The sequence below is a fragment of the Pelophylax lessonae genome (assembly GCF_965119305.1).
Source record: "Pelophylax lessonae genome assembly, chromosome: 4".
NCBI classification, from domain to species: domain Eukaryota; kingdom Metazoa; phylum Chordata; class Amphibia; order Anura; family Ranidae; genus Pelophylax; species Pelophylax lessonae.
This window is the reverse complement of record NC_138771.1, coordinates 255,252,660-255,275,161: the sequence shown is the minus strand read 5'-3', so window position 1 is coordinate 255,275,161 and position 22,502 is coordinate 255,252,660. Positions and strand designations below refer to the sequence as shown.

Here is a 22,502-nt window from a genome sequence, read left to right as displayed (position 1 = left end):
TTCTCAGCGGTGGCTCATAAAAGGAAGTGAGCCAGAAAGCTACCCGGGGGGGGGGGGGGGGGGGGGGCTGGAGGGCTCCATCTACACCATCCAGCTGTAGAAACCTCTGCATTATCTATTGGAAAGCACACACCTGAATTCTTACAATATATCTAATTGCATCATGCACCCTTAGGAAGATTGCAGAGTTCTGAAACATTGCATTTTTTTTTACAATGCAACTAGTCAACGTCAATTCTGGTACGCTGGCATTATTTCACTGATGCTGCCTATGATGGCGTTGGGTTATAGCATGACAAACATTTTCGGATAGGATACAAGTTTGTAAAATGAGTAACCTATTGGGATTTCCCACCATCACCTCTGGACAGAACAGATGAAAGCTTTCCAATGGGAAAAGAATAAATACCATTTTAAAACTAAGTTTAGTTGAATACACAGATCCAGGCTGGATAAATTTTCCCTGTATTTTCTGCAACTGTCACCCCCCCTATTGGACAAATTGCAGTGCATTTTCTCAGTTCAGAAAACTATACTGCATTTTGGCCACTAGATGGCTCAATCACAAGAATTAATCCCATTAAAAAAAAAAAAACAAGAAATTTTGTCCAGCCTGCAGGAGTGAGGCATTTTCCAACATTTTATAAATACACAATCGCTAGTCTGCCACCTATATCGAAACCTCAGTCACCAGTGTGCAATGGGAAACACCATTTGCTGAATTTCGTCACAGCTTCTAAATTTGCTTTAAAAAAAAAAAAAAACACAACTTACCCTGTACAGCCCATAATTTCAGGTCCATCAAATGAGAAGGGATCAGTCTCATCAGGCTCCGACCTCATTTTATATGTTTTTGCCAAAACTTCATTTGTAAAGAATTCATTAGGCTCAAAATGAAACTCTAAAGTAAAACTCTGGGGATAGAGGTGAAAAAAAAAAAAAAGTCAGTAGTAAACTACTAGATTAAAAATACAAAACCTAAAAAGCAGCAAGTATCTTCTAAAGTACACTACACTAAAAACCTGAAATGGCTTGTTCCTGTTATTTTGTCTGACTACAGAGTAGTACAAAAATTTTAACCAGCATAAATTCGGAAAAAAAAAAAAAATTAGAGGATGAGTTCACCTTTTGTAACAGGTTAAACCCATATGCAGGGCGAAACATATTACAAATGTATCCCCCCCCCCCCCCCCATCTAAATAGCGTGTCAGGAGCCGCACACAGCTGCATTCTATTTAGTGTTCTGTGAATGGACTACAACTACCGACAGCCTTTATGGCTGTAGGCTTGCATTTCTCAAACTACCATGGCACTGATGACTGATTGTATAGTTCATGGATTCTTCATGTCAATGTAAAACTGCCTGGCAGATAGCTCACTCAGTCTGCAGGAGGCCTGCATGGCATCAGTATTCTGTTTTAGGAGCCTTGAAAGCATTGCACAGTGAAGTAAATGCACATTTTGCCCGCAAAAAAAAAAAATGAGCATTTTGTTAGTCCTTTAAGGTTCAAACTTACCATTAACTAAATTGTGCTGCGCTTATATCAAATAAAAAAATGTGTACAATTCAACTGTCTATTTCTCACAAGTGTAAGACTTGTGTGTATATAGAGCTACAAAATGTATTCTTACAAACATTTGTGAAATATGTCCATCTTTAAGACACCATTAATCCAATTTCAAATCTTCCAGGAAAAGCAAGAAAAGGGTTTTCCCCAAAGAGAAAGACACCCACCAATCTCCAGCTGGTGTCCACTTACCTTTACATAGTTGACCCTCAACACAGAAGGGTCAACTTCAGAAAAGGTTTTAGAACTCAATGCCAACAAAACTGCTCCAGGCTGCTTTCTTTCTGTACAAAGCAATTCTATCTGCAACACTGAGTGCACCATGTTTATTAAAGTGATAGTAAAGTCAGCAGCGCTGAGCTGCAGCTCCATGTGTCCATTCAGACATGAAGCGGTGGTTCGGCCACACCCCCTTTCCGGATTGGCTGACTGAAAGGTTTTGATGCCCAGTTTACCTTAGGAGATACATTTGGGCTGGTTCTGCTACCAGTACTCTAGGGTAGCCCATGTTTGGGCTCAAAACGCTACAAATTGACAAGTAAATATGTCCATATTCTGGCTGTGCTATTACTTCATGAAATATGATAGTGTTAACATCCTCGCTCCTAACCAGTCTTTCCCTGCATTGCTACAGAAATTACAATTGAGCCCCATCTGTCCACTGGCTCCCATGGCTGTGTCTCAGCCAATCAGAAAGGAGAGTCCTGGACAGCCAAGGGACTTGTAGACATTGCTAGACAGAGTATTAGGGGGTGCTGGGAGGCTGCTTCACACAAAGCTTTTAATCTTCATGCAATCCAATGAATCATGCTTGTGCTGGAGGGCATTCTTGGACAAACAGTGGAAGGTAGTTTAATTGGGCTGACCTCTGCTGCCTGGAGGAATTTTACTGCTATTTTGGTCCTAAAAGTTTTATACAGTTGACCTTTGTGATGGACAAGTTTAGCAGATGCCTTTTGAGGTTTGTGGTGTAATGGTTGTGCGCATTGGGTCCATGAAAAGCTGTATGCAACAACATCAGTTTTGTTCATGTCTCCACATGCATCTCAGCCTTGTTTCATAAGCCTGTGACCCCCCCCCCCCCCCCCCTCACACCATACAAACACTTAACTTATGCCAGGGTGTCCTCAGTCCCATTGATCGGACACAGATCCTTCCCAATAACTAATCCACATTCCCCTTCTGGAAACCCCAAATAAAACCTATAGAAAGCTATCTGGGGACAGTCAGTAACGTCCCAGAAACCACACCTCTGACACTTAAAATGGTCAGATGGCCCCTGTCAACACACCCCTTTGAGAAAAAAAAAAAAAAAAAAAAAAAAAAGAAGAAGGCCAGCACAGTTTGTTTGGCCAAGGTACATCTAAAGGTACGAGAGGCACTGCAACTTTTCCCCTTAGTCGCTGGACTCTGAAGAATACATAATGTCCTGGTATTAGCATTTTCAACCTTTTCCTCTGTAGCACCCCTTTCTGTAAATATATTGCACCACTGACCTTTTCATAAAACTATATTTTGAAAAGTGTTAAAAATTGTCTCTAAAGCATGCAAAGAAACCATGTCCCTTGAATGCTACTGTACCATAAATAAATCTCTAAACATGCCTGTCTGGTGACAGTGTGTGTACAGACTAGGGATCGACCGATCAACAAAGCCAATATATCGAGGGCGGATCTGCACTTTCCCCGATATATCGGAATCGGCCAAGGTGACCGATATTGCCGATATTTCGGGAAAGTGCATGTACCAAAGTGATGCCTGCAGCTAGAGGCATCACCCTAATACCGGCGTCCATAGCCGACAGTCAGCTGTCTAAGGACAAATGATGCGGCTCGCCCGGGTCTCCCGTCTTACCGGAAGACCCGGGCAACCAGCCTGCACAGCCGCCGAAGCGAAGACCCGATCAAGGCCGCATTCGGCTCAGATCAGCTCTCCATGTAAAAACCTGGAAGTAATGTCATGACATCACTTCCAGGTACTCCGTGCCAAATTCAAAAAAATTACTGCATTCAAAACAGCCAAACTTGGCGTTTTGAATGCTTTTAGGTGCAGAGGAGGGGTTTGAGGTCTGTTCGAGCCCCAGATCCCTCCAAGAGTACCAAAAAAAAAAAAAAAATTTTACCCAAGTGAAAGCACGGTGTAAGACTGGCCAGTCCTTTGTCATGGGTTGGTAAGGGCAGGGGTCTGACATGTGCTTTCGTCAGAGGTCGAGGTCATCTTTGGGAGAACACTTTTCCTTGCATGTACTGGAAGACCTGAAATAGGACTGATGGATGACAGATTGACATTTTTCACTAATTGATATGGTTTAAAGTATATTTTGCCAATATACATGCCATTTAAAGTCACTTATTGTGCTAAAGGCAGTTGATTTATACATTTTATATATTGTGATACAAGTGCAGCAATTTTTAGTCTTCGAAATGTTCACTAGGTACTTACAACTGCAAGTTAAATATGTAAAGCCAACATTTCACATTCCTGATGTGCCTGCTGTACCATGTACTTTTATGAAAAGGGTATCTTGTTCGATTTGTATTGCTTCCTTTATGTGAAATCCCTGGTGTTCCTGACAGTCTGCACTTCCCTATAAAAAACTGACCACACTAAGCAGTAGAACACACCAGTCAGTTCTAGCTATGGAACTCGCCTGCTCTCCAAAGGTCAGATGTGCTCACATGCCACTCCCTACACAGCCCTCGCCGAGGTCAGTGTCCTGCCGCTTCTTCCCTAGCTTACTCCCCCCCCCATGTATATACAAATGTTTTGCCTCGTTTCTATTTTAAAGTGAATGGGTTGTTTTACAAGGTGAGGGTTTACATCTATTTTAAGGAGACTGATGCATGAGATCTTACCATTGGCTGACCGACATCTGAAAACTTTACTTTTATGTCCTTTAAATGCTTTAGGATGGGTTCATCGTGCTCCTAAAAGCAAAGAGTTTTTAGCCAAAATGCAGACAACTACAACATTGAACGTTTTATAGATAACATGCAATTGAGGCATACCTGGACCATATCGCTCAAAAGATCAACATTTTTAAATACAGTTAACCAGAATTCTGGAATTCCTTTGGGGTCTTCTTTCTCTTCGTCTTTTTTCTCCTCTTCAACTTTAGCTTTCTCCTTCATCTCCTCCTTGAACGAAAACTGCTATTAAAAAGTTGCTCACAGTAATGAGTGCTGGGCATCCCCAAAGCTTGAGTTAAAGAGCAGCACCCTTATCCAGGTTTAATTGGCCCGTACAAGTCCGACTCCTGTACAACCCAACCATAAAATTCTTACACTTAAAATAAAATTTACATTTTCCTAGCAGTAAAATTGCAGGCAGGGTAGTAGCACAAGGGCTTGTATATACTGCGATGCATGCAAATATACATGCATTTGTAAGGTGTTGACATTACACACACTTTTACACGTTTGAATTACCTTAACGTTTGAATTACCTTACAGTATTTTTTTTTGTTTGCAAAAACACACACCGTCTTAAATGCACCACAAAAGGTTTAAACTAAGTCAATTGAATTAGTTTACCTAAAGTGTTACTAAACCCAGGACCCTGCATTAACTATATCTGGTCTCCCACAGACACGGAAATGCAATTATTTTGATAACTATAAACTGCCATGCCAATTACCTTCTCAGCAGTATATAGCTGCCCTGTGACTTCTATCAATGTCTGGTTAATGCTTGGAGCTTTCATTCCATTCTGGTGTCCTATGAGGCTGAAGGACCCCTAACTGGACAGTGCAGATTTGCCCCGTGCCAATAACCTGCACCATTAAAAAGGAAGGGGGGGGGGGGGGATAACCCACTTTAGCAATACACACTAAACTGATTATGTACAGAGTGACTCCAAAGGCTGTCAGCAGATTGGGGACAGTGGAAGAAGGAGTGTATCAGAAGACAGGATCAAACGGCCTTTTGTGGATTAACCCCTTAGGTTCCACAGTGAGTATAACCAGCATGCTTTACTGTATATACACAGACTGATTTTACTTTAGTGGATTTAGTAAAACTAAGTGTTTACGGGTGACTGCATCTGGTGAGAAGCCCTAAACCTTACCAAGCAGAACCTTTATAGCTAAATCTCCAAATACCTAGCTGAACATTTTACCAGAATATCTGAAACTAAACACTGCAGTCTAATGCTGGCCATACACTAGCTGAAAAAAGTTAAAAAATCTATCATTTGGTCCATTTGTTCTTCGTCCAGTTAATAGGCACAAATAGAAAAATCAGTTTTAACTTCAGAGCTGGAAAAAAAAAAAAAAAAAAAAAAGTAGATCCTTCTGCAGAACGAACGTTAAATTGAAAGGTTAATGTGTTTCTCGCCCAAATTGTTTTCACTAGGCATATGTGACAAAACAAAGAACGGGTGTCCATTGAACGATTTATCGATCAAATTCAGTCTTTACACGATGACATGACCGTCTGCTTGTTTTTCCAAAAGGAGTTTGAGCGATTTTTCGTATAGTGTATGGCCAGCATTAGTATTGCATCATAGCCCAATAAAAAAAAAAAAAAAAAAAAAAAAATATGTATGAACAAGGATTTGGCTGAAAATATAACATTGTGTAGTCTGGTAGCAAGTCATTTCGACATGCGGTACAATAAAAAAGGTCATATTTAGAAAGACTGACATAGTGGGAGGGTCAACTGGGGGGGGGGGGGGTCAAAACATTTCTGAACTAGTACTTTCCAACCTCTACCACTTGTGACTAGGTGAGGCTCAGTGATGCCCTCTAGGTTGTCAAGAAAAACCTGCTGTGTCTGCAGCTCTATTCTCAAAAGACAAACATCTACCCAGCCTTGAGAGCCCAAAGACTTAATCTTGAACCTCTGCCAGAAACAAAGCTAAAAAAAAAAAAAAAAACCCCTACACACCAAAAACAAACCTACCCATTGATATGAATGGAAACGATCTAAAGGTGTGAAAAATGCACATGCAGTTGTGTTTTGGGTGCATTATTGAAGTCACCTCTTTTTCGCAGGTGCAAAATGGCAGCAAAACCATGGGAAAAAAAGCATGTTACCGACCGCAATCAATAAAGATTGTTGAAAAATCCATAGAGTACTTACTGAAATTTCCTCCTCTTCATCTATTTTCCACTCACATTCCTCTTCTGTAGGCTCATATGTAGCATTTATGATCTGGCTTCTCTAAAAATTCAACATTTATAGTTAGTAAAAAGTAAGGTGAAGAATAAGTATACACATAATGAATACAAGTCACCTTGTCAAAGAGTGGCTGGTATAAATCGGCATATTTCCTCTCCAATGCATGGACTTCTTCATAGAACTTTGCTTCGATCTGTGCACACTTCACCTGAAGATTTTTTAGTGCATTTACTCTACGCTTGACTACTTTAGGCAAACTGCAACAGAAAAAACATTTTTAGACTCACCACACTGAAATTTAGACTATAGTAAATAGGGGTTACAATTCCAGATTTTACACACAAGTACTCTGCTCTTCATTATGCAGGTTCTTTGCTTTCTAAACACAGATCCTGTCACGCACAGACATGGGACCGAACTGAGTGATGAGAAATGACATGCTGGCATGTCTTACCCAGTTACTTTGCATCAGCCAAGAGATAAGGGAACAAAATTTCCATTCTGGCATAGAAAATGTTACTATACTGATACGGCTTTGCATTATAGCATCCGCAAGCCATTTAATTTGTTTGAGCCATGCCTAAAAACAGACACCATCAAGATGCATGTAATTTGTTCGCCAGAGAAGCCACACATGTGCTAACCTACGTTAGGCCAACGTCAGTCTGACAGACAAGCCTCTTATTTTCTAGATTAAGACACCCTGTGGTACTGGTTTCTAAAAAGACCTTTCTATATGAAAGTTTAAAATGTGAGCTATACTGTGTACTTATTCAAATTTCTTGTGCTTTCTAAAATAGCAAGCTTCACAACTTTACTGTGCAAGTAAAAAGCTTGCAAAGAGAAAGGCCTGTACACGATGAGGAAAAAAAAAAAAGCAGTAAAATTTCGTCCGATCTGCCATTTTCAGATCGTTCGTCTGGTGCTTTCGACAGGCAATTGGGAATTTTTATACGACAAAAGCTAAATGGGCAGGCCATAAATGAATAAAAATGTTCGTACATGAACACGTCCGATTTTCATTTAATTGGTGCAGTTTGTCCAAAAAAAAAAGAAATAGTAAGAGCAAGGCTGCGCATGCTCGGAAACAAAACACATACAAGACAATGCAACGCATGACTCTTCTGAAGTGGAATTCAGTCGTATGAGAATTTTCGTATGAAAGTAACCTTCACTTTTGAGACTAGACTAGCATGCAGAAAAAAACGGACGAAAATTTGTCCCGATAATCTAATTGTGTGTATGAGGCTTTAGGCTGTGATCAAGATTGAGTTTGATCTGTTGTGCAACAAAGCTAAGAGTCTATTAAACACTTTTTGCTTTAGAATGTTGACTTACCTTTCAATATAACCTGTAGGAGTACCCACAAGGTCATCTAGCCTTTCCTGCAGGGCAGCAAGAATCTGAGGATTCTGCATCATTTGTGCAGTCAATTGTCTAGCTGGAAGTAGAACAAAAGAATTACATTCAATATTGTTCCATGATTGAGTGAATACAAAGTCAAAAGAATTAGCCAAGCGCAAAAGCATCAAAACTTTTGAAAACTTCAAAGTAGTAAGAAAATAACACTGCAGCGATAGTCTTATTACATTAGTGATCAAAAGGGTATCCAAAAAAATCCCACATGATCCATTTTACCTTTACTATTAGCATCCTCGCCAGTTTCTTCTTCTTCAACTTCTTCTACATCTTCCATATCCTGCTGGTCAAGTTCTGCCTGTTCTTTGCTGTTTAGAAAACAAAAGCTTAAAATGTTTGTCATCTTTACCAGGCAAAAAACACAGGAGCATTATCTTCCAAATACCAATAAGCCTATTCATAATAAGCTATCAAAATAATTACGTTAACTCCAGGCAAAATGAAATTTGGAAAAGGTGTGCCAATCTGTCAAGTTTATATTGTTATCCAAGCCCCCATTCCAGATATTTCCCCTTACCCCCATTACAGCCAACTAGGACTCTAGTGGAAGAAACTTGCCCCATTTTGCAACAAGAAAACAAGGTGTCCACTTAGGCCCATTTTACACAACTCTAATTCGGGTTCCCTACAGCGTGGGTTACCTGAGGTTTCCTATAGATTTCTAGAAAGAAGAAAGAATACTTACTTGTCTATGTTGGCCATTTTTCAGATTCTTAACACCTGAACAAAAAAAAAAAAAAAGATATATAAAAATACGGCATTACAAAAAATGTTTAATTATTGAAATATTCATATTTACTTTTAACCCGTTCCAGACAAAGGGTAAAACAAATCTTAACACCTGAAAGCAGTTTTGACATGTATAAACTATCGCTACTACTTTGTATCCAGGTAAACTATACTCCTCCCAAAGACAAATTGGGCTTTCATTTGGTGGTAAATAGTAATTAAATCCCATATAAAAAAGGAAAATGTCACAATAAGAAAAAAAAAAAAAAAAAAAAGTTGAATTGTATAGGTGCAGTTAAAAATTTAAATCTCCTTAAAAAAGTTAATTTCAGTCATTCAACTCAAAGTGAAACTCATTTTATATAGATGCGTTAGTGTGATACAATTAAGCATTTTTTATAGTTTTGATTATGGCTTAAAGCTCGTGAAAACCCAAAATTCAGTATTAGAAAATTAGATTACGCGAGACCAATTAAAAATGGATTTTGAATAGTTGGCTTGTCTGCATTGTTGGGTCTGGGGTCTCATCTTCCTCTTGACAATACCCCACAGATTTTCAGTCAGGCGAGTTTTCAGGCCCATCAAGCACAGTGACTCAATGATCATTAAACCAAGTATTGTTACTTTTGGCAGTGTGGGCCAAGTTGGTGGAAAATGAAATCAGCGTCTATTCAGCGCGTCTGCAGTGTTGGGGTCTGGTTTCTCATCTTCCTCTTGACAATACCCCAAAGATTCTTTATGGTATTTTGGTCAGGTGAGTTTGCTGGCCAATCAAGCACAGTTATACCATGATTAAAGCAGGTATTGGTATGGTGTGGTTAAGGTGCCAAGTCCTACTGAAAAATGAAATCTGCATCTCCATAAAGTTGGTCAGCAGAGGGAAGCAAAGTGCTCTAGAATTTCCTGGTAGAGGGCTGCGCTTACTTTGGAATTGATAAAACAGTGGACTAACACCAGATGACATGGCTCCCCAAAGGATCACTGACTGTGGAAACTTCTAACTGGACCTCATGCAACTTGGATTCTTGCGCCTCCTCCCTCTGCCATCAAAGCAACCTGGGCTTCCATAACAGCTCAGCAGTGCCACAGGCTTAACATTCGGATCTTGAACGCAATTCTTCTGCGTTCAGGAGGGAGGTTAACCCCCCCCCCCAGAACCGTAGCAGCTTCTAAACTCTTGTAAAGGCCTAGGTGTACATTTGACATAGGCTTTTATGGAGAGGCGTTAGGAGCTTTGGCTAAAATGCCAAAAGCTCCTAAGCTCACATTTAGAAGCTGTAGTGTATAGGAGCCCAAACAAGGAGAAAACTGCATATTTCTCCATTCAGGTTATACAGTGACTGATCACTGACAGCCAATCAGGAGCTATCACAGCAATCAGGTCACCGAGAACCAAGCCTCAGGGGTTCATATTACCTCTCAAACAACAAAGCTAAATAAAGAGGACCAGACAAGCAAGACCAAAGAGATTTACTATGAATTCAGCTTTAGAAATTCCCCAGCCCACCTTGTTGCTCCAAGGGCTCATTCACATGTGTGGAAAAGACTACCACTCCTCTAAAAAGTGATTCAGAGGTGTTTTAGAGGTGGTGAGAAGGCAATAGATGGCCTCCTGATTAGCAGTTGCTGGGCAACATTCTGTATAAATTCTACTGCACTTGTGAAGCACAGCATCGCAGCATGTGTACAGCCATAAGCAGCTGTATGTTTAGTGTTCCGGCAGGCAATCACAACCTGCTGCATATATTACATATGTCAAGTTTCCCTAATACATGGCCCCCCCCCCCCTCCATGCAAAGGATGAAGTCAGGGCTGGGGACACTGCATCTCTTGCATGTACAGGAGTTGAGTGAGAGGGATAACCCCAGACCTGTCGGCGGTGTTAAGATGGCGGCAGCAGCAAGGGACAGCAGTGACAGCATTGGGAATATGCCAGCACTGGAGCAATGCATTCCAACATAATTACAATGCATTATTATAGCACATTATAACATAGCAAAAGCCTAATACACATACAATTTTTGCTTTAACCCTTTTGTAGGCACCAGCCTAATTTTTATCAGCAGTGCTAGCATGCAAACAAAAGGTTTACATTTTTACTTCTAGCTGCTGGCTATGTAGCAGGAGTAATCTAAACGGCTATAAAGCTGCCTACTCCCTTCTAAATGTGCACAAGAGCTTTATTGAGCTCTGGTCACTTCCAGGTTCAGGGTTGTCTCCAGGCGTTCTGGCTGGGCAATAAGCGGTCGAACATAGAAAGTATCTAATCGCTTCAACTGATAGGCCTGTCACTTGCACTATGCTCATAGGAGGGCTTAACAGCCTCCTTGTGATAGCAAAGCAAAGAAAACCTAAAAAACACCCCCAAAGCCCTCAACCCCCTTAACAGGTGCACACTTCTACCAAGACAATTGTGCCACACATTAGGTGAACCATTCACACAGGAGTGAGCAATAATTTGAGGCCCATCATTTGCTAGCTATACATTAATGATCTATAGAGCTTTTAAAACATCACCTTTGGACAATTTTACCAGTCAGTTTTCACCATTACAGGCACATGTCATTTTGAAGTAAAGATTGATGAACAGAATTACCACTTTTAGTCTGTTTACTTCCAGCCTCTGGAAGCCTTGAGAAGTAAACAATGGAGCCTGTGCATTGCATTTGATCCGATCCAACTCCTCACGGTTTGTTCTGCACTCCCTTTGATCAGTTTTCAGCTGAAGCCTGCTCTCGGCTGAGATCAGAGCTGGTCCAGGCTCAAGCTAGATCAGGACAACTTTGTCAGGATCTGCCCACATGCCTGGACAGGCACCTGGCTGAGCCACAGCAGGTCGCTGCGAGCCTGAGCCAGCCTTCTCTCTCTCCAGAGCCGAGCTCTCTCTCCAGTGAGCTTTGATGGGCATAGCAGAAAGCTGCTGACAGTCACCAGCTCTCTGCTCAGGGATCTGTGAGAACCGAGCGATCTGCAGTTTGATTGTTTTGTTCAGTGTGAAGTACCTGGGGACCGATGCTGCATCCACACAAGTATGAATCTTGTGTTTAAACTTTTAAAAGAACCCATATGTGTAAGCCATGCTGAGATAAGGCACCACTGAGATCACTGAGATTCCAGCACAAGGACTCCGAACAAAAAGTCATACCCCAAAAAAAAAAAAAAAAAAAAAAAAAAAAAAACACCACTTATACGCTGGTATACCAGGGGTCTCCAAAAACTTAAGGGCCAGATTGTTCTTGAGACTTTAGGTAGGGCCAGACTATGGCCATAATATAATAAAAAAATATATATTTTAATATATACACACACACACACATATATATATATATATATACACACACACACACACACACTAAATATATATATATATATATATATATATATATATATATATATATATATATATATATATATATAGCGCCTTCAGTCAGTAGAGGGAATCACGCTCCATAAAGGTTTTTGGTGGGAGAAATGGTTCAACATCAATAGCGCCCTACTATTGGTGTCAGTGGGAGGAATAGCACCCCATCCTTGGAGTCTGTGGGAAAATAGTGCCTTGCATCAGTGGGAGAAGTGTGACCAGTGGTTCCTGCGGCCTAGATTGCCACCGGGCACCTACGATTGCTCCCCGTGGAGACAGTGGCGATCTGCCGTTGTAAACACGGCAGCCCACTGTTCTGTCGGTAATGAACCCAGGGATCCTGTGTTCCTCTTACTTCGGAACATAGGTCTCTGTTCATTAACCACTTTACATCCAGACACCGCAGATGTACTGCGGCAGGCTGGCTCTCCCAGGCAAAGTCCGGTACATAGACGGCGCTCACCTGGGAGGAGCTAGGGGGCGAGCATGCACCGGCAGCGGGGCACTCCCGCTCGTCAGCAGGGAAGCTGGTGCAAGTGTCAGGCGGCTCCGATTGCCACCGGCCACTCACAATCTCTCCCCACTGACAGAAAGACGGATGGCTGATGTAAACACAGCTGTCCATCCTTCTCCCTGAGATGATTAGAGACCATGCGATCCCGCGATATAGGATCGCATGTCTATGGTCATCTCACAAGCCACGCCCCCAGTTAGAATCACTCCCCTAAGCTTACAATTAACCCCTTGATCACCCACAGGGTTAACCCCTTCCCTGCCAGTGTCCTTATTACAGTAACAGTGCATATTTTTAGCACTGATTACTATAGTAATGTCACTGGTACCCCTAAAAGTGTCAAAAATGTCAGTTAGGGGTCCCGATCTGTCCGCCGCAATATCGCAAAAAATCACAGATAGTCGCCATTACTAGTAAAAAAAAAAAAAAATGGGCAGCACAGTGGTGTAGTGATTAGCACTTTCACCTAGCAGCAAAAGGGTCGCTGGTTCGCATTCCAACCACGACACCACCTGCCTGGAGTTTACATGTTCTCCCTGTACCTGCGTGGGTTTCCTCCGGGCACTCCAAAGACATGCTGGTAGGTTAATTGGATCCTGTATAAAAAAAAAAAAAATTGGCCCTACTGTGCATGTATGCGAGTTAGGGACCTTAGATTGTAAGCTCCTTGAGGGCAGGGACTGGTGTGAAAGTACAATGTATATATGTAAAGCGCTGCGTAAATTGACAGCGCTATTTAAGTACCTGAAATAAAAAATAAAAATGACAAATCTTCCCCGTAGTTCGTAAACGCAATATCTTTTGCGCAAACCAATGAAAATACGCTTAATGTGCTTTTTTTTAACCAAAAATATGTAGCAGAAATTGGCCTAAAATGTTAAATAATTTAGCTTTTTACATTTTTGAGGGAATGTTATATAGCAGAATGTGAAAAATTTTGTTTTTCAAAATTGTCGCTCTTTGTTGTGGTATTAAAAAAAAAAAAAACATTCGCAGAGGTGATCAAATACCACAAAAAGAAAGCCATTTGTGGGGGGAAAGAAAAAAAGGATCGGTTTGGGTACATCGCACGACCGCGCAATTGTCCGTTAAAAGTCACGCAGTGCCGAACAGCAAAATAGGGCCTGGTCATTATGCAGCAAAAGCTTTCGGTCTTAAAGTGGTTAAGTAAATACACCCCTCCAGTTAGAAAGCACCCCCCTAGGGACACATTTAAAACTGATTGGCGATGTTAACCTCTTCCCTGCTGGTGTCATTAGTACAGTAACCGTGCCTATTTTTATCACCGATTACTGTAGGAATGTCACTGCCCCCCAAAAGTGTCAAAAGTTCAGTGCTGTATCGCATAAAATATCTTGGTCATTAAGGGGGAAAATCTTCAGGTCCAGAAGTGGTTAATCAGGGTATAGCATCAAGTCAATAGAACTGAGATGTTGATCTGGTTAGTTAAGCAGCAGAGCGAGTTCAGTTTCAGCTGCTTTGGTGTTAATGAAACAAGTGCACTAGATGGGTAACAATGAGACATCCTCTGAAAACAGTGATTTTACAGGTAGAGGCAAATGGCATTTTTTCCCCTACTCCTCTTGACTTTCACTAGTTTTGCATTTGGCTAGCGTCAGTGTAACTTCTGGTACCATTAGCAGATGCCTGGACCTTATAGAGGTTGCACAGGCAGTCCAACTCCGCCAGGATGGAACATGAATATGTGCCATTGCCAGGTTTGTGGTGTCTCCCAGCACAGTCGAGTATGGAGGAGATTCCAGGAGACAGTTTTGCATTTAGCTAGTGTCACTACTGGTATGAGGGGATACCTGGACGCTATAGAGCAGGGGTTTCCAAACTATGGCCCTCCAGTTTTTCAGGAAATACAATTCCCATCATGCATAGACATGTGTAAATGTCAAACGTTTTACAAGGCATTATGGGACATGTAGTTCCGCAACAGCTGGAGGGCCATAGTTTAGAGATCCCCGCTATAAAGGTTGCACAGGCAGTCCAACTCCTCCAGGATGGCACATCAATGTGTAGGGTTTGCAATGTCTCCCAGCACAGTCTTAAGAGCGTGGATAAGATGCCAGGAGACAGGCAGTTACTCTGAGAGTTGGACATGGCCTTAGGTCCTTGACTCATCAGCAGGACCTGTATCTGCTAGTTTGTGCAAGCAGAACAGGATGAGCACTGCCAGAGCCCTACAAAAAGAACCTCCAGCAGGCCACTGGTGCGAATGTCTGACCAAACAGACTTAATGAAGGTGCCCCAAGGTCCCTCTAGTTGGCCCTGTGCTCACTGGCCAGTGAAGCTCGACTGGCATTTGTCATTGAAAGCCAGAAATAGCAGGTCACCATTGGCACCCTGTGCTTTTCACAGATGAGAGCCGGTTCACCCTGAGCAGAGCACATGTGACAGATGTGAAAGGGTCTGGAGAACATTATGCTACCTGTAACATTCATCATCACCGGTTTAGTGGTGAGTCAGTGATGTCCTGGGGAGGCATATCCATGGAGGGACACACAGACCTCTACAGGCTAGACATTGGCACCGTGACTGCCATTAGGTATCAGGATGAATTCCTCTGACCCATTGTCAGACCCTATGCTGGTGCAGTGGGTCCTTGGTTCCTCCTTCTGCAGGACAATGCCCGCCTCATATGTCAAGAGTGTTTAGCCAGTTCCTGGGAGGGCGAAGGAATTGATTCCAATGAATAGCCCCCATGCTCGCCTGACCTAAATCCAACATAGCATCTTAAGGACATTATGTTTCAGTCCATCCAAGGCCAACAGGTTGTACCTCAGTCTGTTCAGGAGCTCAGTGATGCACTGGTCCAATATGGAAGGAATACCCCAGGACACCATCTATCTTCATTAGGAGCATGCCCCGACCTTGTCAGGCATGCATACAAGTACGTGGGAGCCAAACTACTTGGCACCATTTTGAGTTGCTGTAATTAAATTTCAGCAGAATGGACTAGCCTGCTGCATCATTTTTTCACTTTGATTTTCAAGGTGTCTTGACTTTAGATCTCTGTAGGTCGACCATTCTTATTTCCATCAAACGTTGTGGCATCCTTTCGTTCCTAACACATTACCCAGTCCATACCAGTATAGATATCAAGCATGATCTTTTCTCCTCATTGAGATTCCATGTGTTTTCAAAGTGTTCCTTTAATTTTTGTTTATCCTTCACTTCCTGTCCCGCAAACAGAAATGATGAATTCCCCACCTCCAGAGTTCTATTTCTGTTCTAGTGAAGTTAACCATACAAATCGTTCTTCCACACATGGTGAATGGAGGAATTCCCCCCCCAAGACACTATTCTCACAGTGGCACCTGCTGCTGTCAGACTACAATGATCAGCGGCTGCAGGCAGCCATGCAACTGTGGCCAGAAATGCCTTAGTAAAGCCCCGTACACACGTACCGATCGTCGGCCGAACGATCGGCCGTCTTTTGTCCGAGTGCTGTCTTGTCTGTTGAAAAGTGCAAAAGACTGCACACGAATTTTGTCAGCCAACAACAGCCGACTGCAGAAGTGATGTCATGTGATGGTTAACTTTCCTGGTCTTTATTTTCTGAGCATGCCCAGTCTTGCAAATCTGCTGTCTGTCGGCCGAATTCTGTACTGACTGGCGAACAATCGGCCGTTCTGGTGTTGGCCAACAAAAATTTTAATGCTTGCACGACAGATTCTTTTCGGCCGAAAGTGCACTGTCGGAAGCATCATACTAACAAGCCTACAATCGGCCGATCGGTCGTCGGCCGAATCTTTACGGCCGACAATCGGTACGTGTGTACGGGCCTTAAGTAGGGATGCACCAAAATTTCGGCCACCGATAATGGGTTAACATTACCGAAAATAAATATGGCCGCCGTGGGGAAGGAGGAGGGCGCAGCGCAGGTTTTAAAAGTCCCGCCTCTGGCCGGCTGCCTGCCTCTTAATGACGTCCCTACTACGATCTGTGTATTATGAATGGACATACCAGGCGGGCTGGGAGGTGGGCGGGGCGAGCGGCCGCTATAGATAGAACTATGTGAATTATCCCTGTCAGCTCAGCACGTCTATGTGTGAATGAGAACAGAACTGAGCTGACACCGGGGGGGGGGGGGGGGGGGGGGGGCGGGTGTAGCGGCCGCTATTAGCTGTAACTATGTGAGAGCTTCACTTCCCTGACAGGCATGCATCTCCGCTGACAAGGAAGTGAAGCTCTCACAGTTACAGCTAATAGCGGCCGCTCCGCCCGCCCGGTGTCAGCTCAGTTCTGTTCTCATTCACACAGTCGTGCTGAGCTGACAGGGATGGATCACATTAGTTCTCTCTATAGCGGCCGCTCGCCCCGCCCCCCCCCCCCCGGTATGTCCATTCATAATGCACAGATCGTAGTAGGGACGTCATTGAGAGGCGGTGCATTTTGAATGCAGGACACCCGAGGAGGGGGACGCTGAGGCAGTGGGGGGGGGACGGGGAGCTGAGGCAGCTTACCTATGGTATTAGTATTATGCAGCATGAGGGGGTTAATGTATTGTCGCTGCAGGTCACTCATCTATTAGTGACCGACCAGTGGCAGGTAATTAACCCTTTTGTGCTGCATTAGTGCACTAATGCAGCACAAAGGGCTTAATTACCTGCCACTGGTCGGTCACTAATAGATGAGTGACCAGCAGTGACAATACATTAACCCCTCATGCTTCATAATACAAATACCATTGGTGTTTAAATTAACCTCTTGCCAACCCGTCACAGTACATATACTGTGACAGGGTGGCAGCGACAGGTGTACGTCGCTGCCCGTTTTTGGTGTATGCCCCTGTTCTATCCATTGTAAATTTTTTTGGGGGAAAATAATTTTCGGTTTTCAGCCAAGGGCATCCTGCATTTTCGGTTTCGGACCAAAATTTTCATTTCGGTGCATCCCTAGCCTTAAGATAGCCTTACGTCTGCATCATTTGACTTGAGCATGTAAAGTTATACCAAAAGATAACTGAAATTATTAAAATTATACTTCAATTCTCTGAAACTATTGCACAGAAAGATCCCTTACCTCCTCTTCCTGCAGTCCCTCTCCCATGTGAGAATCTATAGACACAGCAGCGCTGGTAATCCACACTCCCTTCCCCCACACTGGCGGTAAGTTAGCGGGGAAAAAATTTCCTTGACCAAATTTTAGTCGACTATAATGCACCAACATTGCATTTTAGTCCAAAGAGGGGCTAAAATAAATCAAAATATGATATCTTCACACAGGAGTCTAACTGAAAATAAAAGCGACGGGCACAGTGTTGCAGCAGAGACAGCTCTGGAGTGGCAACAGGAGCCAGGTAAAGCTGGGACCACACTAGTTCGAATTCGATGAGGGTTTGCCCACATCCAATTCCCATGACAGGAAAGTGTGCCTGACTCAATTGAGCTGGCTCCCACATCACCGTGGCGGCTGCGGAGCAGATTGCGCAGGGGTCATGTGCATCTGGCTCTGTTTCAGGTCCAAATTCAGCCCTGAAAGAACAGGGAGGCACCAGACCCCTGCTGTGAGCCACATCCATGTGGAGTGTGAACCCAGCCTTAGTGTATAGGGGTGAGTAGAACACAGAGGGGAGTTTTTACCTTAATGCATTAAAGTGGAATAGAATATAAGAATGTATATACTTACCCATTTTCAGGCTGCACTGGTGACATGGCCCCACTCCCGTGTAAGCCACCATTGGTGCCGGGGAGAAGAGGAAGCACCAACGGATGGGTCATTGAAGCTTATGGGTGTCCTCAGACAACAGTAATTTATCCCCACAGTGGTTGACTACTCACCTCTCACCCTCAACCACAGCTGGCTGGCAGTAAATGCATCCTAATGTTAACAGATGTTACAGTTCTAAGGCTAGTTCGGATGAAGTCGAATTCCCCTTTAAGGTGAACATTTTGAATTTAGAACCACTTTTAGCCTTGCACTGTGTAAAGGGGAAAGCCGAACTGCAAGGGTAATTTTATCTTTAGTACCTAGAGTTGGGTTATTTTTAATGTTCTGTTTCTTATTGGGATATTTCCATCCATCTCCACAAACAGTCACTGGGACTAAAAGTGAGGAAAAAAGCCAAATTGTTGCATTGTGCCAGAACAAGGATAGAATGCAAATTTTCCAATGGTCGCTCAGGTGATTATCTAAGGGGTGTTTCTTCCTCTTCCTGTGATGTCTACAAGGCAGAAATGAAGAAAAGCCTCAAAGGGATGCAGATGGATGAAAGAAAAAAAAACTGATCGGGTTTCAACCTAGCCCTACAGGATTTGGCTATAGAAATACCATGCGTCAGGCCAGGAATGGGGAAAAGCACAAACGTTTTAAACTTTACACGTCAAACAGGCAGGAGGGATACATTTGAAAGTAGTGAAGGGATGTAGAATAGTAAAAGTCAAAAAAGCCAAACTCTCCACTCACCTTTTTTACTCTTACCAGTCACCATCTCTCCAACTGTATCCCATGAACATTCATAGTGGATGTTCAAGTGACTGGCCACTGGTGTGCACTGTGAAGGGGCGGTGCTGGGTCATAAGTTACACCGTTTACTTTTTTAACTTTAGTGAAATGTCACAAAGTGGCACAGCATTCGTTTATTTACTGCAACAGGTTACAATGTGGTATACATTGTTGCAACATGCTGTGCTGAAAATAGTGCAGGTCCTTTTCTGCAAACACCACTGTGGCAGTGGTGTGAACCACACAGGACTGCAGCACATCAACATGCACACCTCCCTCATTTCCCTGGTAATATATGTCAGTCGTCCAGGTTTATGCACCTTCCTTGGGGAAGTGTTTAGGCCCATGTGATGTTTCTATGCCTTTGGCTGTAAGCCTGCACAGCCTCAGGTGCGAACGGGCCCTTACAGCCTGAACGGCTGCAAACACAGACCCCACTTTTCCCTGAAGAAATTCCTCCATTTACATAGTATCTTCCATCATGCTTGAGGTCATTGCATACATAGGAATGCAAGCACAGGCTGCAGAATTTGAAGAGTGTGAAGCAGTCCATTCAGTGTGGTTAATAGTGCTTTTGTACCTTGTATGCATAAACGCCCACTTCCCATATGAGCAGAGCACCTTTAAAGCAATTTTCTATACACTGAAATGCAGCGCTGCAGTAACCTGCTATAATTTCCAGCTATCCTGCAGCACACCTGACCGATCACATGTTACTGTACAGCAGTGCAACATGCTGCTGTACACTGACAACGCTGTGTCAACAGGCGAACGCAAAGCGGCTCAGGTGTGTCAACATAGAGAGCAAATTCCTATGGTGGCACACCGAGGAGCCCAGAGCATCGGTGAGGGACCCCAGAAGAGGCGATTCATAACCGCTCTGCAAAACCACTGCGCAGAGGTAGTAATTCTTTTTAAATAAAGCTTTTACAATCATTTTAAACTTTTGCAGTTAACTGTGCGCCAGCTGTCTACCCTGACAAGTGTTAGCACATGTACCAAATTTTAGCCATTAGTTTCCCAGGCTGGACAAGGAGAGCAGTTCTGGAGAACTGTTTAGGCTGGTGCTTACAGGTGCAAAAATGCTGAAAGCGGAAATAAACCCATCAATTTAACAGTTTAAAAAACCAAAACAGTTACATTTGCGACATGCCTAGAATGCCAACAGTCACATTTGCTTGCGCTTTCTGCCAAACTGTCAAACCATTAAATGGCTGGAGTTATAACTGATCACATGTGCAGCACTATGGCAGGTGAAGATAACTGCTCCAGTCCCCGTGCTGCCATGCCGCAACCAAGGCACATCAGACGCTCCACACATGCTGCGCTAGGTGTGTAAACCAAGCAGCAGATCACTGCTGCGCTCCCATGTGCTGGCCTTCCTCTACGGTGGCGTGTAGAGTAAGCAGTGGATCACTGCTGCCCTTTCTTAGCCATGGCCTATTTGACTCCTTCCATGTACTGCCCTTCCTCTGCCATGGCCCATTGGACTCCAGACATGTGCTGTCCTATGGTGGTGTGTAGAGTAAGCAGCGGATCACTGCTGCGCTCCATGTGCTGCCCTTCCTCTATGGTGGGGTGTAGAGTAAGCAGTGAATTACTGCTGCCCTTCCTCGGCCATGGCCCATCTGACTCCCCCCCCCATGTGTCGGCCTTCCTCTATTCTGGTGTGTAAAATAAGCAGATCACTGCTGTACCCCCATGTGGTGTGTAAAGCAGCGGATCACTGCTGCCCTTCCCTCTATGGTGGTCTGTAGAGTAAACAGCAGATCACTGCTGCCCTCCCTCTATGGTGGTCTGTAGAGTAAGCAGCGGATCACTGCTGCCCTTCCTCAGCCATGGCCCATCCGACTCCCCCCATGTGCTGCCCTTCCTCTATAGTGGTGTGTCGAGTAAGCAGCGGATCACTGCTGCCTTTCCCCAGCCATGGCCCATCTGACTCCCCCCATGTGCTGCCCTTCCTCTATGGTGGTCTGTAGAGTAAGCAGCGGATCACTGCTGCCCTTCCTCTATGGTGGTCTGTAGAGTGTGAATTCACTGCTGTCCTTCCCCATCTTAGTCCCCCATGTGCTGGTGTGTAGAGTAAGCAGCGGATCACTGCTGCCCTTCTCCAGCCATGGCCCATCTGACTCCCCATGTGCTGCCCTTCCTCTATGATGGTGTGTAAAGTAAGCAACGGATCACTGCTGCCCTTCCCCAGCCATGGCCCATCTGACTCCCCCCAATGTGCTGTCCTTCCTCTATGATGGCGTGTAGAGTAAGCAGCGGATCACTGCTGCCATTCCTCAGCCATGGCCCATCTGACTGCCTACATCCTGGCATTGTGAGTGCGGCCCATACTGTGCACGTGTCGGGCGCTCCGTTGTTCCGGCAGCTGAGAGGAGGCCGCACTGCATCCGCTCCAGGCTAATCAATACAGCAACACGTGCAGCGCTGCCAGGCCGCCTCGTGTATAGCAGAGGACAGGCCGCTCGAAGACAGCGCCTCTCCTCCTCCATCCCCACCAAGCAGACAGCTCCCGCCATCAGTACACACTTCTAGGGCGCGCTCCGGCCCTGCCACTTCCCTCCCAGCCGAGGCCTATGACTGTCATCCGCTGTGACCGGAGCCGTCACACGTCCGGCGGGAGCGAGACAGAGCCCGAGCATCCAGCCAGAGCGGAGAGGATGCTCCGTTATGTGTGTTCCGGGTAATAGGAGTTTTCCCCCGCCCTCCCCTCGGGTGCCGCTCCCAGTCTCCTCACATACATATGTCGGCTCGCCCGGTCCCAAAACACAATGTCTGTCGGTGTCCCGCCTGCTCGAGAGACGTGCTGAGAGCTCTTACCGGGGTGACAGAGCCAGAAGTCCGCTGCTGCTGCCGCCGCACAGTGCCTGGAGACAGGAGGAGGGAGCGCCCCTCTAGGATGGCGGTAAAATAATAAGAGGAGCAGAGGTCCCGCCGCTCGCGCTCATATAGAACAGCGTCAGCACGTACACCTCCCTTGTCTCCCTGGCAACGCGCGCCGGCCGTCCGGGTTCGCGCGCCTTTCTGGAGGGCGTGGCCAGGCTGCTGTGTGATCTGTCAGTGAGGGCTCATTGCCAGCCCTGTGAAGTGATGGGCAGCGGTCAGGGAAGGGATCCAAGGTTCAGTCATGACAGAGCAGTGATCAGAGAGTCTGCCTTGTGTCATGTGCTAGTCCCCCTGTACAATAGACCTGAGCTACTAGTTCCTCAGAGACTCTTCTTATTTTTGTACTTCTGTAGAACATGGCAAGTGATGGCTGCTCCAGACTTTTCCTTGTAGATCATTTGGTTGGGCCAAGCACTATTTAAAGGCATAATGCACCTGCATTG

General features: G+C 44.4%; 1 protein-coding gene across 3 annotated transcripts in view; it reads right to left on the bottom strand.

Annotated features, from left to right (window-relative positions):
• NAP1L1 (nucleosome assembly protein 1 like 1) overlaps positions 1 to 22,091 on the bottom strand; it is a 33,405-nt gene extending 11,314 nt beyond the window's left edge. For 2 of the 3 annotated variants that reach the window (XM_082256073.1, XM_082256071.1), the window contains exons 1-9: positions 21,977 to 22,091; positions 8,793 to 8,819; positions 8,327 to 8,415; positions 8,027 to 8,129; positions 6,804 to 6,945; positions 6,650 to 6,730; positions 4,577 to 4,705; positions 4,424 to 4,495; positions 775 to 914 (exon numbers count right to left, since the gene is read on the bottom strand). In XM_082256073.1, coding sequence (XP_082112199.1) covers positions 775 to 914; positions 4,424 to 4,495; positions 4,577 to 4,705; positions 6,650 to 6,730; positions 6,804 to 6,945; positions 8,027 to 8,129; positions 8,327 to 8,415; positions 8,793 to 8,809 — 773 coding nt within the window. In that variant the 5' untranslated portion in view covers positions 8,810 to 8,819; positions 21,977 to 22,091. The remainder of the gene's footprint in view (positions 1 to 774; positions 915 to 4,423; positions 4,496 to 4,576; positions 4,706 to 6,649; positions 6,731 to 6,803; positions 6,946 to 8,026; positions 8,130 to 8,326; positions 8,416 to 8,792; positions 8,820 to 21,976) is intronic. The other variant, XM_082256072.1, reaches the window with a different exon arrangement.
• Positions 22,092 to 22,502: the final 411 nt, after the last annotated feature.